The 16,352-nt window shown below is 39.3% G+C and overlaps 1 protein-coding gene across 6 annotated transcripts in view; it reads left to right on the top strand.

The window, feature by feature from the left end:
- Positions 1-16,352, top strand: part of STXBP6 (syntaxin binding protein 6) — a 113,248-nt gene that overhangs the window by 86,905 nt on the left and 9,991 nt on the right. For 5 of the 6 annotated variants that reach the window (XM_061997665.1, XM_061997666.1, XM_061997664.1 and 2 more), the window contains 2 exons: positions 61-168; positions 12,201-12,358. In XM_061997665.1, the coding sequence (XP_061853649.1) occupies positions 61-168; positions 12,201-12,358 (266 nt within the window). The remainder of the gene's footprint in view (positions 1-60; positions 169-12,200; positions 12,359-16,352) is intronic. The other variant, XM_061997668.1, reaches the window with a different exon arrangement.

Genomic DNA, 16,352 nt, shown 5'->3' with positions numbered 1-16,352 from the left:
CTTTTTAAAAAGATTCTTTTTGTTCTGTCCTCTTTCTTTTCTGGCTGGTGGTGGTGCAAGGATTTGGGAAACAGAGAGAATGGACCATGTGGACTCCGAGGTCAATGAGGGAAGAGAGGAGGAGATGTGCTGGAGCAGAGACTCTACTGCATCCTGCAGAGAGGACTGGTGAAGCTGAGATTTGTTTGCACTTAGTTAAAGACCCTGTGCCAGGGGCAGTGACTATGGCCAGAGGAGGCTGTTTCCCATGGGAGGGACCCCAAGTTGAAGCAGGGGAAGAATGCAAGGAGTCATCCTCCTCTGAGAAGAGACAAGTGGCAGAGACCATCTGTGAGAGACTGACCACATCCCCCATTCCCTACCCCCCTGAGCTGTTAATAGGGGAGGAGATAGAGATATTGGGAACAGTAAGCTCAGCCCAGGAAGAAAGGAGGGATAGGGGAGGGAGATCTTAAAATGCTGGTTGTAATTTTCTCATTGGTTTCTTGTTCTGTTCTGTTTCTTGTAGGTAGTAGAATAAGCTTTCCTTACTTTCCTGTCTAAGTCGAGTACTGGAGTCTGTTTTGCCCGGAACCGTAATTGGTAGCAAGCCCTCTCTGCCCTTGTCTCAATCCACAACAACCTTGGTTATCTTTTTTCCGCTCATTGTGATGGGTCCTCTGCCACCCTAACAAGGGTAGGGGTGGATGGGGGGCACCAAGGGAGAGATTGTCATGGTGCTTCATTGCTGACTGGGCAAAACCACAACACCTATTTAGTTTGAAACCTGCCACATCAGTTTCTTTTGGAAAATACAGTGAAATCTGTTGTCAGTCTCAAAGTCTTCATGACTGAACAAGTAAGGTCTGACTGTAGCTGAGCAAACCAAAGAACATATTTCTGAGGATATAGCTTGAAATTAATGAAATTCTGTGCAGAATTTCCAACTTCAGGGGTTTTCTTGCCATTGTTTTGTTGGGGTACTTTGCTAATTATAATTCAAATAATTCTTAAACCTTAATGTGGTCAGGTTTTGGATGAGGCATGTCACTTTGTCCCCTCTACCAAGGTAAATGTTTTAAGTAATACTCTTCTGAACTTTCTGGGGGATGTGAAAAGTAACATTCTTTTTGAATGGTTGACTAACCATTTAACTTCTAATACCCTACAGTATTTTTTTAAGTAATTATTAGAATATATATGTATATGCCTACAAGCCCATTATGTATGCAATGACATAGCTATGCACATCATAGATGTAGCGTGTATCTTGTAGCTAATGCAAATTTTCAAACACAGAAGAAAAATTATAGCAAAGAATATTTCCTCCCAAGTGTAACTGAAGATAAAAGAACCTGAATGACTTGTTTACAGGCTTACTTATCTTATTAAGCCTTCCTTCCTTCCTAAAGGATAGGAATTAAGAAAGTGAAATTCATGCTACTACTGTTTCTGCAGGAAGTGTTCTGGAGCTTAGCCATAAGTAAATATGGGTGTTACCGTGGAACTGCAAATGCTTTTCATTGCCTTCCTCCTTTTACCTCCTCCCACACACACTTCCCTTTGTGAGATAGAGCCCTGTCTCTGGTTCTTCTTCTCCAGAGCCATTTTTTGCTTTATTTTCATTTGAGAATCATGTAAGGATATAATCTGTAGAGTTAAACTAGACTGTTTTCTGTAACTTGAATAATTACATTGATAGTGAGAAATGAATAAAGGTGTGGATATTAATTCTGAGAGCAAAGAACAGATTTAGAAAGATTATTGAAAGATTCCTCCCAATAGTCTATTGTACTAAATGTTTTGAGTTTGTTTAGAATATAGAAGAGACCTCTCCATAGCTTACATGCATTCTGGATGTTATTTTGGAGAGGAAAAGGAAGGCAGGCATTTGAGGTAGATAGAGGGTGTTTTGGCTGAGGTAAGAAATATTTTCCACTTCTATATCTTTCTAATATATGAATACTGATACTGGAATATGTCTAATTTGGAGTATCTTTGTGTTATGTTAATTATTATTTAGTGACTGAGTTAATCAGACTGTATTATTTTTACATTAGTAAGGTTAAAAAGTTGGAGATGAGTGATGTGTAGAAGTTTTGTTGTCTGCAGGTTGTGTTGGTTAGAACAACTTAATTCTTGACATAATGTTAGGCTAACACTGAGGATGAACTTAACTTGTTTCTGGATAGAACCTTGTGATACAGCATTTGAAGCTCTTCTGGGCCTATAAGAATAAGCAGTTGCTGCCATCTTTAGACGATACCAGAAATGCATTATCCTTGGAAAGGAGGAAGACCTCAGTTTGAATGAAAATTATGATCTTTTATTTTTATGATTGATCTTTGTCGTACCTATATCTTTGGTTTTAACTTTCATTCTGCTGAATTAATTAATTAATTAATTCCTCAAAGCCCAAAGTTTTTGCATCTATAACCTTTCCTCTAGGACAACGGACAGGAGTTGTTAATGGATCATTCTCTTTTTCCTCCAAGAATATATTACCAGTGTGAGAATTGTAATGCGTACTTTTTTCATAAGTTGTTGACTCAGCTTACTACATTTGAGACGTGGTAAGCATATAGTGGTGGTTACCATACTGTGCAAGATTAATGACTAACTAAAGGACATGAGTAAAAACTTGCACTTAGGAATTAGAATGGGAAGAAAGACGATTGCTCCTTTCACTCCTGTCAGATACCTGGTAGATGTTAGTTTCAGTTCTTCTGTGGTAGCCATTGAAAAAGGCTTGTAATTGAACATATTGTTCTTAAACTTTCGCTTGTAAATTAATTGTGACACAAATGAATTTGAGAAATAAAAGGAACAGACTATCTACTTCATAGGAAATTATTTGCCTTTGATTAAAGTATCTCTTGCAAATGTATACCAAATAGTTGTTTGCTTTAGAGCAAATGAAGGCCATGATCAGTCTAGAGATAGTAATAATATATATATTTTCCGCTGCCAAAGACCATTTCAGGTGGTTGCTTTTATGCCCTGCATATTCATGTGAAGATTAATTCTGCTTTGCCATTTTCTTATTTAACTGGATGGATTTTAGTTACCTTAAGTATAAAAGCACATGTTGAGAATTGATAAGAATAGCTGAGTATATTGCATGTAATCAGAGCTCCAAATTAACTTTCTAAAATGGGAATCTTGAGGCAGGGGAAAAAAAGGTACATTATGTCTCTGTAAAATCTATAGAGATATATGAAATGAGAAGGGACTTTTATCATTATAAAGGTGGATTCCTTTTTGATCTATATAACTCAGGCAAGATAATAATAGAAAGCATTAAACAATGCATTTTCTTGCCTTTTCTGAAGAATCAAGGTCTAGGTGAGGTGAGGCATTATCTTCAAGATGCACAATATTACTCTGTTATAGAAAGGGGATATTCTCCTTTTATGAATGTGTGTTAAAACGTATCATGCAAACTAAATAATGGTTTCTCTGAGACCAATCAGTTTCTTCAATAGACTGGTTCCCATGCTGATTGCTGATAACATCTCTCTATCTTTCAGGTACAGATGGGTTAAGGATCTACTTTTCTCTTATGCATCATAAAAGGCCTAAAGCAATGTCACCAGATTTCATGGGCTGCAAGATCCTTTGATACAATTTATGATCACAAGAAGCAAAAATTAAAAATTAGTCTGAGAGGAGCTGTGGTGCTTCCTGCAAAGTGTTGCTTCTTCAGTTTTTTATGTGCATAAGCAAGTAATGCTTCCAGGTCTAGAGCACTCAAGAGCCGCTGCCTTTCTGCTCTCTCTGCACCTTTAGGCCCCAATAACAACATTATACAGATCACTAATTGAATTTGATAAGGGAGGAGGGGAATTTAACTTCAGTAGTTTATAATTCACTACAGCAAATTCCAAATAAAAATGTATCATTTGCTTAGCAAATTGGATTACATATTGATTGATTTGAGAATCTGCACATTCCTTTCCTCTGGATAGACAACTTCAGATAATAAAGCAAAAAAATATTATAAAAGAAAAGACTGTATTAGAAATTACCTTGTTAAGCCACTTGTTCAAGTAATTGAAAATATATTAGCAGTATGTTTCTGTGTGTTTTTACATAGTGAAATTAAACTGAAGAAATTCACTGAATTAAGCTTGGTTTGTTTTGTTTCAAACTGAAATTAGCCTAAATGTACATATATGTTTTGCTGATACTAGAAATTAATAATAACTTAGTATTTCTTGTTAAACTCACTCCAAATGCATATTTTCCCTATTTTGTCTGGCAGTATTTGCTCCAATTACTTAGCAAGTCTGCAAATACTGTTGGATAATGAAAAGCTTTGAGATTGCCCTTAATAGAGACTTCAAAAAAGCTATTTAATAAAATAATAAAATGTGCAAACTTTTCTATTTTCTCTTCATGTTTATTTGAATGAGAAAAATCTGTAGGCTTAAGTGCTGGGATCTGTTCTGCAGAGCTATGGATATATATATCTATATAGCTACAGATATATCTATTTATATGCACTCCAAAAATGGGAGGATCCTTGTATACCTTAGAAAAGAAGCAACACAACAAGCATGTGATTCTTCTGCTCATGGTGAAAACTGTTGCCATGCAAAATTTGAAATTACTGGCCCTTAGAGTTGAATCTTGGGAATAATGCAAGTGCTTTCTTACTAAAAACAGCTCAGAACATCAGCTGACCCATACCTGTATTTGGTGGTGTTTATCTCACTTATTATAGACACTCTTTCTGGAGAAGATGCTTGTGAAAAGCTGTTGAAAATCTTCCATTGAGGAGCTGAGGAGCCTGTCTCTCTCGCTTAGTAGATGAGAAATCCTGAAATCCTGCACACTCTTCATAGAGGAACAAAACCCCCACCCAAAGCCCCAGACCGAAACAAGGTGGTTAACAGGAATAGTCACGTGTTTGGTAAAACTAAAAAAATATAGAAATGGTATTTCCAGACTCTAGGAAAGAGATGTTGTCACATTTCTATGCATTTTTCTTCATTGACTCAGTGCAGGTGGATGACATAAGTTTATAGCTAAGTGGGTACAGTTCAGAGAATTTTGTTTTTCAGTCATGGAACAAACTTCTGTGGAGATCTTGTAGTAGTTATCTCCAGAAGAATTTGAATTTTGCAGGTTGCAAGGTGATTTATTCATAGGAGTGATTTTTTTTTTCCAATACATCCAGTACAAGTGTTGCTATTCTTTCAGTGACACTAATAAAAGGTAAGGTATTGTCAGTCATACCAGAAACCACCTACACGTGCTCAAGAAATACACTGATGAAATTCAGTAGACTGCTGACACATGGGTTTCTGTGTTGCTCATAGATCAGAGTGGATTTTTAAAAATTATTTTACTGACATTCTATTGGAAAAGATTATCCAAAAGTAGTTCCCCAAGCAAGTCCCAAAAGAGCAGCTTCAGCAAGTTGCCGCTTTATAGAACAACGCAGCAGATCTTAACTGGAGAGAACCCAGTACCGGATTAGCTGGAAAGGGAAACAGTTACTCTCATTATTCTTTCTTCTCTGCTGAAACAATGTGAACGAATAGATACCAGTCTCTGGAAACAAATCCTAAAATTTTCAGGAGTATAGAAAATACAGAATATTTGCATTCTGCAGTTTCCTGTTGACATTGACAGAAAGTCATCAATCTCCTCAACACACCTTAAGACTTCAGAAGATGCTTAGATATACAAAGCTGTCCTCATACCCTGCTTCCCATTAGTTCAGCAGAAGGTTTGTAATCTTGTAAAGCAACGACAGAGTTAATTCAGTGTTGAAAGCTTTTAAAAGTCTTACCCTGGAAAGCTAGCACTGGGGTTAAAGTCTTTGAATCACACTACCAAAAAAGGGAAACTATTTCCAGTGTGACGTTGCAGGATACATGTGTTTCTTGAAAAAGTTACCTGAACTTAAGCCAACTTAATCTCCTTGTGAATAAAATAAAAATTGACTGAAAAATCTTGAAGTAAGAAAGTGTACATTTTAAGTTGTTAATCAGACCCCTTGGTGTCTGAAGGGAGACCACTTGAAAAGATAGTTTTATTTCTTGTCCCTGCAAATTCTAGCTCAGATTCTCATCTATTCATCTCTTCAATGTTAATGCCAGTCTTTGTTTTCCTTTTTAAATGCAGTCTCTTTGCTCTATGCAGCAATAGAAAAAAAAACAAACCAAAGCTGTTCCACATCCTGTGTATATTCATTGTTTTTAATTACTGATGTGAAAAATGTGACAACATTGCTATACAAGAGACCATGCTGCTCTTTGATTGGTATTTCTCATATTGACTCATCATATGTGAGTCACTGTGTGTAGGTTCTTGGGTCCTTCCCTACTTACAGAGTTTGATACTAGTTGTATTTTAGTTGAATAAAATGTTAGGGCAATTTTTTATCTCAGTACTTCCTGCATGTGCAGCTTCTGCTGTTGATCCTCAGGTTACTCAGGGCAACCTTCAATTTCAGCTTTCACCAACCTTTCAGTTGTTTGTTTGCTGTTTCTAAGGAAAGGAGTATTATCTGTAAAATTAGTCTGAATTAGTGTCCTATTCTTCATTTTCCTTATGAAACTAATTGCAAAATAAACCCTCAGATTAATGTTTGAGTTTTATTTTTTAACCTGGCAAGATTTTTGAAGTAGACCCACTTTTCAGATTAATGACAAAAATTTCACTAGTCTTGTATGTATGTAAGAACAGGAGACTTCGTTATAACAGCAGGTTGGCAGTAGTGCACAGTTCAGCTTCACATGTTGAGCTAGATTCATACTTTTACCAGCATAATTAATTTAAAAGTGTTATATATCTGTTGTTAATTCTGGGAAATGTTGTTAATTCTGACAATATTTGGAGCAGTTTAGAAAACTGGCAGCACCAGCATGCCTCTGTCTGCATCACCTTTCTGGCTCTCACAATGCCTTTGTATATATCTAGAAAACAAATTGCTAGGTAACAAGTTCCCTGTAAGGTAGATAAAGTTTCAAAGCCTGTGGAAGCTACCAAGGAAATACTGTATTGCTAAAAACTGATATTTTGCTAGTCCTTTTGCAGAAAAGTTTAACGGATAGGACAGAATTTCTCTTTATTTGGACATACACATATTTTAATGTGTACCAGTTCATACTGATAACATCATACTGATTGTTATAGATTGCTGTGACAAAGTTCAAGCCAATTTAGATGAGTCATTAAAGCAATTTATTAAGCAAGCAGCAAATAAGCAAAACAGCACTGGGCGGATGGGAGACTCTGCTCCACCAGTGGCGCGCAACATTCCTCTATACCAGAGTCCTTTTATACAGTCCTTTTTTGGCCAGATGCATCACTTCCTGGAGTACTCTGCACATGTGCTGGTTCTGTTGCTAGGGAGTCCTTCTCTGCCTCCTGGTGGTTTCAGTGGTCATGGGGATGAAGTGAGCACTCTTCCTCTAGTGGCCTGTTCGTGACCCTTCTTCTTGGAGTCCGTTGGCTCATGCGCAATCAGATGCATCTTATGTCTTAAGCAAGCTGCACTTGTTTTAAGGTTCTGCAAGACTTATCTTTCACAATGGTCTTTATGGTCCCTTGCTCAACCTGTCTTTTATGATTTTATTAACGAACATGACCTCTCCCATTACAATCCCTCCTTTTTCTTTTTCTCATTTTGTTCTTCAGATCTTCTTATAACATCTTTAGCCATTTCTAAAATAGATGTTTCACTTATTTCATCTTCTCCGTTGGCTAACTGCTCGTATTGCTTCCTAACCAGCATTAAGTAGGCTGCTTCTAGCCTGTTTTTTACAGTCTCAATTACCTTATTGAATACACAAGGCCCAATCATCAGCGCTAATACGAGTAGAATGACGGGCCCAGCTATAGCTGACAATAACGTCGTGAGCCAAGGGGAATAGTTGAACCATGACTCATGCCAAACTTGTTGCTGTTCCCTTTCTCGTTTTCGTTTCTCCAAGCCCTCCCGTAATTTTGTCATCGTGTCTCTCACTATACCGGTATGATCTGCATAAAAACAGCATTCTTCCCCTAGGGCTGCACACAGTTCCCTTTGTTGTAAAAACAGCAGATCCAACCCCCAGCGATTTTGTAAAGCTGTCTCTGAGAGTGATCTCAAAGACTTCTCTAAGGCTGAAATGGATTGTTCTATTTTCATCAAGTCCTCATCTACAGCTGCCTGTAAAGCTTGGAATTTCTGGCTCTGCTGCACTAGAGATGTAATCCCGGTCCCTGCTCCCGCTGCCCCAATTGCCATCAAGGTAGCTATAGGTAGAGCTGTGAAAGGCTCCTGCTTATGCCAGAGCGCCCCAGTATTCCAATGATTACAGACAAACTCTTCAGGGTGATATAAAATCCGTGGAACAATGGTTACCTGAATACAATATTCACTGCTGGGTTGTGAGTCTCTTCATCTGCATGTACTAGGATAGTTAACCTGCCCATCAGCCAGATAACAACATACCATCCCCAGATAATGGGTGGGGCCTTTATCGAATAAAATGGTACTTTCCTTCTTAGTTTTTCACCCCACATTCTTTTAGATGCAACGCTTTTGCCCTTCTTAGAGGTAGCCTTGGGAATCTTAGGATTTCCAATATGAGACTTTGAGAGACTCTATACCCTACTCCTATTACACCTCTGCCTCCTTCACCTACTCTGTTGCTTAGAGCAGTGAGGTTTATGATCTTCTTGGCAGCAGTCATAATCTTCAGGGGTATTCTCTGTCTCCTTGTAGGCCTCTTTCTTTTTGTCTTTTCCTCCAACACCCACAGGGTGCATGAAACACTGGCTTTCACATCCGGGTCTCGATTCTACGGGCCTTCTGCGTATAAAGCACCCTTTTATAAACTTAAATTACAACCCCCACTCGACTCAGATTGTTTTATACTTCTGAGGTATTTCTATTCCACTATCTGTTACTTTAAAATAGGTATTACAGCCCCACCAATTATCTTACACCTTTCTGACGATCACAATTTAAAAATTAAACTCTAATATGTTACAAAAAGGAAATTACTCTGCTCCTCAGTCAGCATGTTTCTTTTTACGCAGCTTAAGCTTCAGTTCTCCTGGGACCTCCACAGCTTTAAAGTGTGTACTACTGCAAAGGCATATTTCAAGTTGGTATTAATTGTCCTTTTTTTTCCCTTTTAATAATTTCAAAGCTCGGAGGAGTGCATACAACTCACATGCTTGAGCCGACCGAGTTTTGTCTAAGGGGCCAGACTCAATAACTTTAAGAGTTTTTCCATTTATGATAGCATATCCTGATCTTCGTTTTCCATCTACCACTTGAGAAGACCCATCAACAAACTTCTCTCCCTCCAACAACTCTTCCTCATCTAGATCCACTCATATTTTGGTTTGATGTTCTATACATTTAATACAATCATGAGTCAGGGTATCATTTGGCTCCCCATATAAGAACTGAGACAGATTCTGCAGACTGGTGGTTTCTATTTCTAATTTCGGAGAGTGGATTAATATACCTTCATATTTTAAGAGCCTAGCATCAGTTATCCATTTTTCAGCCTTTTGTTGTAATACCCCCCAAATGTTATGGGGAGAAAACACCTTTAACTCCCCTCCGAAGGTAACAAATAAAAAGGTTTTCTAACATCAGGCAGGCTAAGCACAGGAGCATTAATCAAATCCATTTTTAAATTCTCAAAGTCTCTTTCATCTTCTTCGATCCATTTAACTAATCCATCTCGAGTTAGTTTCTGGTATGAAAATTTTACCTTCTTACTAATCCCAACAGGCCTAAAAGCTGTTTAACTTGTCTCTTACTCCTTGGAGCTTGTAGGGACAGTATCCCATTTACTCGATCTGGATCAAGTTTCTTACTTCCCTTTGTCCCAAATATTTTCCCATTCAAAAGCAAAAAAATCCCTGCACTCCTCTTTCAGGGGACATGACCAAAAGGCATCCTTAAGGTCTGTCACACTATACCACTGGTACTCTGGGCTCAATTGACTCAATAAGGTGTGGGGGTTAGCTACCACAGAGAACCTAGTAATAGTTCTCTTGTTTATCTCCCGGAGGTCATGTACTAATCTATAAGGCCCATCAGATTTCATTACTAGTAATATGGGAGTATTGTAAGGGGACATACCCTTAATAATATCTAAGGGCTCAAGTAGTCCTTTAGATAGTCATATTCACTCTCCTCTGGGGTGACAGTCTTCTTGTCATTCACCCACAAATTGAGGTCTGCACATAACCAGTCCTCAAAGTACCCAAAAATGGGCCAAATAATATGGGGGTTACCTAATGATTTCCCCCTCCAGACTTCCATGCAATAATGTACTGTTTTTTCCTTACTTTTTTTTCTTCTACGGGGAGAATCATTAGAAAATTTTATCATAGTCCCCAGGGAACTTTCTGGGGGAATGGCTGGTAGCCTATCCTTATGGCCACCCATGGAATCAGACGGCTCACTTTTCTTCTGTCCCATCTTCTAGAGTGCCCTTGACTCGCTGTAGCAGTCGTTCCCCTCGGTCGTGACCCACGTCCTCGTGGATAATGGGAACTGCACTACTAGAGTGTCCACACTTGCTTGGTCTTCTTGAGACCTCTCAGTCATTCACACACTAGGATACCCACACCGACCAAACGAATCAATGCAAATACTTACTCACTCCAGAGTCTTTGCTCGGATTTTTGTGCACAAAAATTATGGGGTTACTGCAGGTTTATTTGCTTAATTGCCGAATTTGGAGTGGGTTCTGAATCGCAGGTTTTGGTAAAGGAACTTCCCACACCAGGGCCATCCGCAGATGGGGCGCCCCCCCCAGATGGGGTGCTGCCCCAGTTCAGGGGGTCCTGTACCAAATTTACCTGGATCCAAGTCAGGGCACCAAATTTGTTATAGATTGCTGTGACAAAGTTCACAAGCCAATTTAGATGAGTCATTAAAGCAATTTATTAAGCAAGCAGCAAATAAGCAAAACAGCACTGGGCGGATGGGAGACTGCTCCACCAATGGCGCGCAACATCCCCCTATACCAGAGTCCTTTTATACAGTCCTTTTTTGGCCAGGTGCATCACTTCCTGGAGTACTCTGCACATGTGCTGGTTCTGTTGCTAGGTGGTACTTCTCTGCCTCCTGGTGGTTTCAGTGGTCATGGGGATGAAGTGAGCACTCTTCCTCTAGTGGCCTGTTCGTGACCCTTCTTCTTGGAGTCCGTTGGCTCATGCACAACCAGATGCATCTTATGTCTTAAGCAAGCTGCACTTGTTTTAAGGTTCTGCAAGACTTATCTTTCACAATGGTCTTTATGGTCCCTTGCTCAACCTGTCTTTTATGATTTGATTAACGAACATGACCTTTCCCATTACACTGATAACATGTGTCTTTCTCTGAGGGGTTTTCAGTTTGTAATGTAAGTCATATTATAAACAGTTATCCACAGATCATTCCAGAATGGATAATCCCTTCTGTTGAGAAGCATTATAGAAAGGATTACTGAAAAGAGTGAGCATTTAAAAGGCATAAACATAGAGGAGAAATTAATTTCTCTTGATGACTTGAAGAAACTACTACATTGTGTGCCAAAGAAGAAACAGAGAAACTGATAAATCAGTTTGGATAGTGAAGCTAAAGGCTTAGAAGATATTCAACCTTGCTGGGACTTCAAATACTGAGGTTTAAACAGAGGATACTGTCACATGAAACATGGCCAATGCTCCATGTGGAGAAGACTTAAAGATAGTTAGGTCAGAGCAACACTAAAAAACTTTAGTAGTTTTAGGTGCACTTGTAAATGAAATACTATAGTAATTATACTGTGGGAAAACATGGTGAATTAGTATCTGTATCTTGCAGCATCAATCATTTCTTCTCTGGGAAAATAGTGTACTTTACAAAACAACTTAATCTATATTAATGTGAGAGTGAAGAAGCTGTGTGCTGTTGTAAACAGTTTCATTGATTTAGTAGGGTAGCTTCCTGAAATTATGTATGAGCATAAGGCTTGGGAAAGAATACATAGCTGAGTTACATCCACTTCCTTATATTCACCAAGTATTATGTTGCAATATGGTACTTGTTTATAATTTACTAATAATATGAGTGAGAAAACAATAACTTATGCCATTATCCAAAATGCAACTGGATGATAAGCTAGCAGGTAACACATGAGCTCTAGAACATCATAAATTAAAAGAATTGTGGTTTTTATATCTATGTATATATTTGAGTGTTCTAATAGTTTCTTTTGACATTGCAGGAAACAGCATACTCCATTCAGCAGCAGACAGTGTGACAAGTGCAGTACAGAAGGCAAGTCAAGCTTTGAATGAGCGGGGTGAAAGGCTCAGCCGAGCAGAAGAAAAGACAGAGGAGCTGAAAAACAGTGCTCAGCAGTTTGCAGAAACTGCACACAAGGTAATATTTTGGTGGGGCAGGATTCTGAGTCGATCAGATTCATACATTCCTTTATTGAGAGGGCAGGAAGCTGTAGAAAAATTTACAGTAAGTCACTGTTTACAGACAGCTTGCTGTTTTTGTTGACACTGTTCCTCACTTGGCAGTTTCCCGGGTTATAACTTCTGCACATAGATCTGAGGTTTACTGTGTTGCCATGTGAATTGAAGCTTACCTATCATCACCTTCCTGAAGCATATTCCAAATCTCTCTCTCCACTACTGTTTGGGACAATTCCTCATACTTTGTGCAGCAGTATAGGGAAATTGTTGTTAATTCCCTTTGATAAGCAGTCACGGGTCTGTGACTGCTTGCTTCTGGAAAGGTATCTTTCTATGTCTGGAAAGGTTATTTATTAATATTTTGAAAAATTGTTCAGCCTCAGGAATGTATGGACGTTCTCTGTTCTTGGTAGAAGATGTTGATAGTACTATGCCTCTTGCTTCTGTATGTGCATAATGGTGCTGAGCTTCCACCTCTGTGACAGAAATTCTAGGTGCCCACAGCATTTTCTTGGACTGTGTAACACATCCACAGCACATGAGCAACCGTTTTAAGCATGTAACTTTGATAGGTTTGCTGCTTGGGATGTGTATTAGGCTTTGACATGCTTATATCCAACAATGCCTGGCTACTGCATTAGCACTAGAAATCCTTGATTAATATCTTGCAGTTCTGTACAAGCCTCTGTATTTCATAGTCTTGAAAATATCCCAAACCAATTTATTTTAAAATCTCCCAAGATAATGCTCTACTTTGTGGTCCATTTAGATGAGCATGGTTCAGCTTAGTGGCACAAACATGTTACGAGCCTGCTCTTGGATACTTCTTCTACCCAACAGCACCTTCTGCCCCCTGTTCTGCCCATGATGATAATAAATATATGCCAGCTCAGAAAACCAACCTTGTTAGGGGAACTACCATTGCTTCTAGGATAGGAGGCAACAGGTTTGCTGCTTTAGAGTAAAGCATAGAGTGCTGCTTGCTTAGAAGTTCAAAAAGAAAAAAGCCTCTGATAGTTAGGCTGCTGTGTCTCTTAATTAAGATTTGAATAGGTTTCATTAATGTGTGTTGCCCTTTCATCTTCCACATGTGCAGAACAGCAGTTCCACAGATGAAAATATGTTGTGAACAGAAACAAATCCTTTCAAGCAGATTCTATTAGGAAAATCTTATTTTTAAAACAATCTCAGGTGCCGCGAAGTTTTCAGCTCTTGGCCTGAAAAAACCAGACTTGAAGTCTGAAAACCAGGCTCGAAGCCTGAAACCAGGCTCGAAGCCTGAAAAATGAACCAGACTCGAAGTCTGCAAACCAGGCTCGAAGCCTGAAACCAGGCTTAAAGCCTGAAAAATGAACCAGACTCTAAGTCTGAAAAACCCAGGCTCGAAGCCTGAAACCAGGCTTGAAGCCTGAAAAACCCAGGCTCGAAACCTGAAAAACCAGCTCCAAGCCTACTTCATGCGGTGATCAACCCAGGGTCCGATTCTCAGCTGGGTGGGAAGAAATCAGTCCTACTCAATGTGAGTGATAGCAGAAATCTTCTTTATTGAGAGCAGGCTCTAACTTATATACCCAGCAGCTTCAAAGCTAGCTCAGCAACAGCAGCTAATAGATTACATTCTTATGTTCATCCTACTTGTGGTTTCTGCGATAAGCAAGTTCCCTCACATTTTCCCATCTTGTTTTTCTCCAAAGTTGTTTTCTACCTTGAGCTGTTAGCTCGTTAACTGAAAACAGCCCGACCTTGAAGGAGCAGAAAGCGGCCTGCTGTCTGCGCTGACTACGTGACAGCAACTGCTTTAACCATGTCTCTGACTCTGGTCTAGATTGTGCATTAAATTCATATAACTAGAACTCAGACTGCCTTGCCCCATCAGGCCTAACATTATACCCCGGGATCCATGTCCATTCTCCCTCATTTTTTCTCCACACTCAGGATCAAAGCATGCAGTATTGTAATAAAATTTTACAAAATCCTGTTGTAATCATTCAAAATAAAAATTGGGAGGAAACATAGCAGGAATGGTGAAGAAGCTAAAAACATCTACTATACAAAAATTCTTTCACTCAAATAAAAAATATAGGGAATTTTTCAGTCAGGATTGTGTACATACACATGTCTCTGGCAGAAAGTGAGAACAGTTTCTGCAAGAAATGTCTGAGTGATGCAGAATATGATACTCTGCATTTGGACTGTGTGTTGAGATGAGAACTGAAATGCTTCTGCCGGTCCAGTTCTACAGATTGCCATTCTTACTTAAATGATCGTGAGGGGCCATGTGCTATTGAAGCTATCACAATTACCAGTTGCCTAAAATAGGAGTGTTACAGTCTTTTAGTCTTCTTAGTAACAAGAAAAGAGCATCTTTGTGTTTGAAAAAAAAATATAGTTTAGTTCTTAGAGGACCATAAATGAATACTTATCATCTTAGTGATCATATGGACAAAGTGGGGTTTCAATGTTTTTTTCTTGCAAATTTTTCAGTATTGGTGCCCCAAGTCTAAGATTGTATCTTAGCAGTGCAGTAGGCCTGCAATTCCTTTGTGTGTTATCTCACAGAAATGCAGCCACCCAGGAATGTATTAGGTATGGGAGACTTACTTTGTGGTGATGTGCTTTGGCTTGCAAAAGGGTTTTGGTGGTGAATTTAGAAATAAGTACAATCTTGTTTATTGTTAATATTCCTTTGGCAGGAAGAAGGGCACTGCTGCTATTCAGACTTTAGATGTTGTTCTTACAGGAAAAGCATCCCATATTATTCTAGTGAAACCAGAAATGCAAGGTCCAGCTGAGTGTTACTTTAAATGGCAAAACTGTAACTTTCTGGCAAAACAGTGACAATAGACAGAAAGGAGCAAACCCATGCACCAGTACAGGCTGGGGACTGACCTGCTGGAGAGCAGCTCTACAGAGTGAGACCTGGGAGTCCTGGTTGATAATAAAATAAACATGAGCCAGCAATGTGCCCTCGTGGCCAATAAGGGCAATGGCATCCTGGGATGCATCAAGAAGAGTGTGGCCAGCAGGTCGAAGGAGGTTCTGCTCCCCCTCTCCTCTGGCCTAGTGAAGCCTCATCTAGAGTATTGTGTCCAGTTGTGGACTACCCAGCTCAAGAGGGAGAGGGAACTGCTGGAGAGAGGCCAGTGCAGGGCCACCAAGATGATCAGGGGACTAGAGCATCTTTCTTATGAGGAAAGGTTGCAGGAACTGGGGCTGTTTAGTCTAGAAAAGAGGAGATTGAGGGGGAATGTTATTAATATTTACAAGTATCTAAATAGTGGATGTCAGGAGGTTGGGACATCCCTTTTTTCTGTTATATCTGGTGACAGTACAAGGGGTAATGGGAAGCAGCTGGAACATAAAAAGTTCCATTTAAACATAAGAAAAAACTATTTTACTGTGAGGATGAGAGAGCCCTGGCACAGGCTGCCCAGGGAGGGTGTGGAGTCTCCTTCTCTGAAGGTCTTCAAAACCCGCCTGGATGCATTCCGGTGTGACCTGATCTCGGTGGACCTGCTTTGATGGGGAGTTGGACTAGATGATATCTAAAGTCCTTTCTAACCCCTACGATTCTGTGATTCTATGAATTTTCACTGTCTCTCTTGAGCTGGGGAGCCCAGAACTGGATGCAGTACTCCAATCACTTAATTTTAAATTAGTAGTGTTTGTGAACACTTTGTGCAGCAAAGCAGAGTTCCCATTTTGGTTGGAATATAGTTGTCTTCAGTAAAACAGTAGAAGTACTTTGAATTATTGTCAGTCCATACTGAAGTTCACCACTGAAGTGTCATGACTAGACAGATTTCTTTTAGAACTTAATTTGTGTGTCTGGACATGACTCCAGCTTTGTTAGGTTATTTTAAGATATAAAACACGTAATGGAGACAGTGGAAGATGCATGATATAGGAATACTCTTTCTAGTATCTTTAAAAAACACCTTAGTCACCTGTAA

The sequence above is a fragment of the Colius striatus genome, chromosome 6 (assembly GCF_028858725.1).
Source record: "Colius striatus isolate bColStr4 chromosome 6, bColStr4.1.hap1, whole genome shotgun sequence".
In the NCBI taxonomy this organism is placed as follows: domain Eukaryota; kingdom Metazoa; phylum Chordata; class Aves; order Coliiformes; family Coliidae; genus Colius; species Colius striatus.
This window is presented reverse-complemented; position numbering and strand designations above follow the sequence as displayed.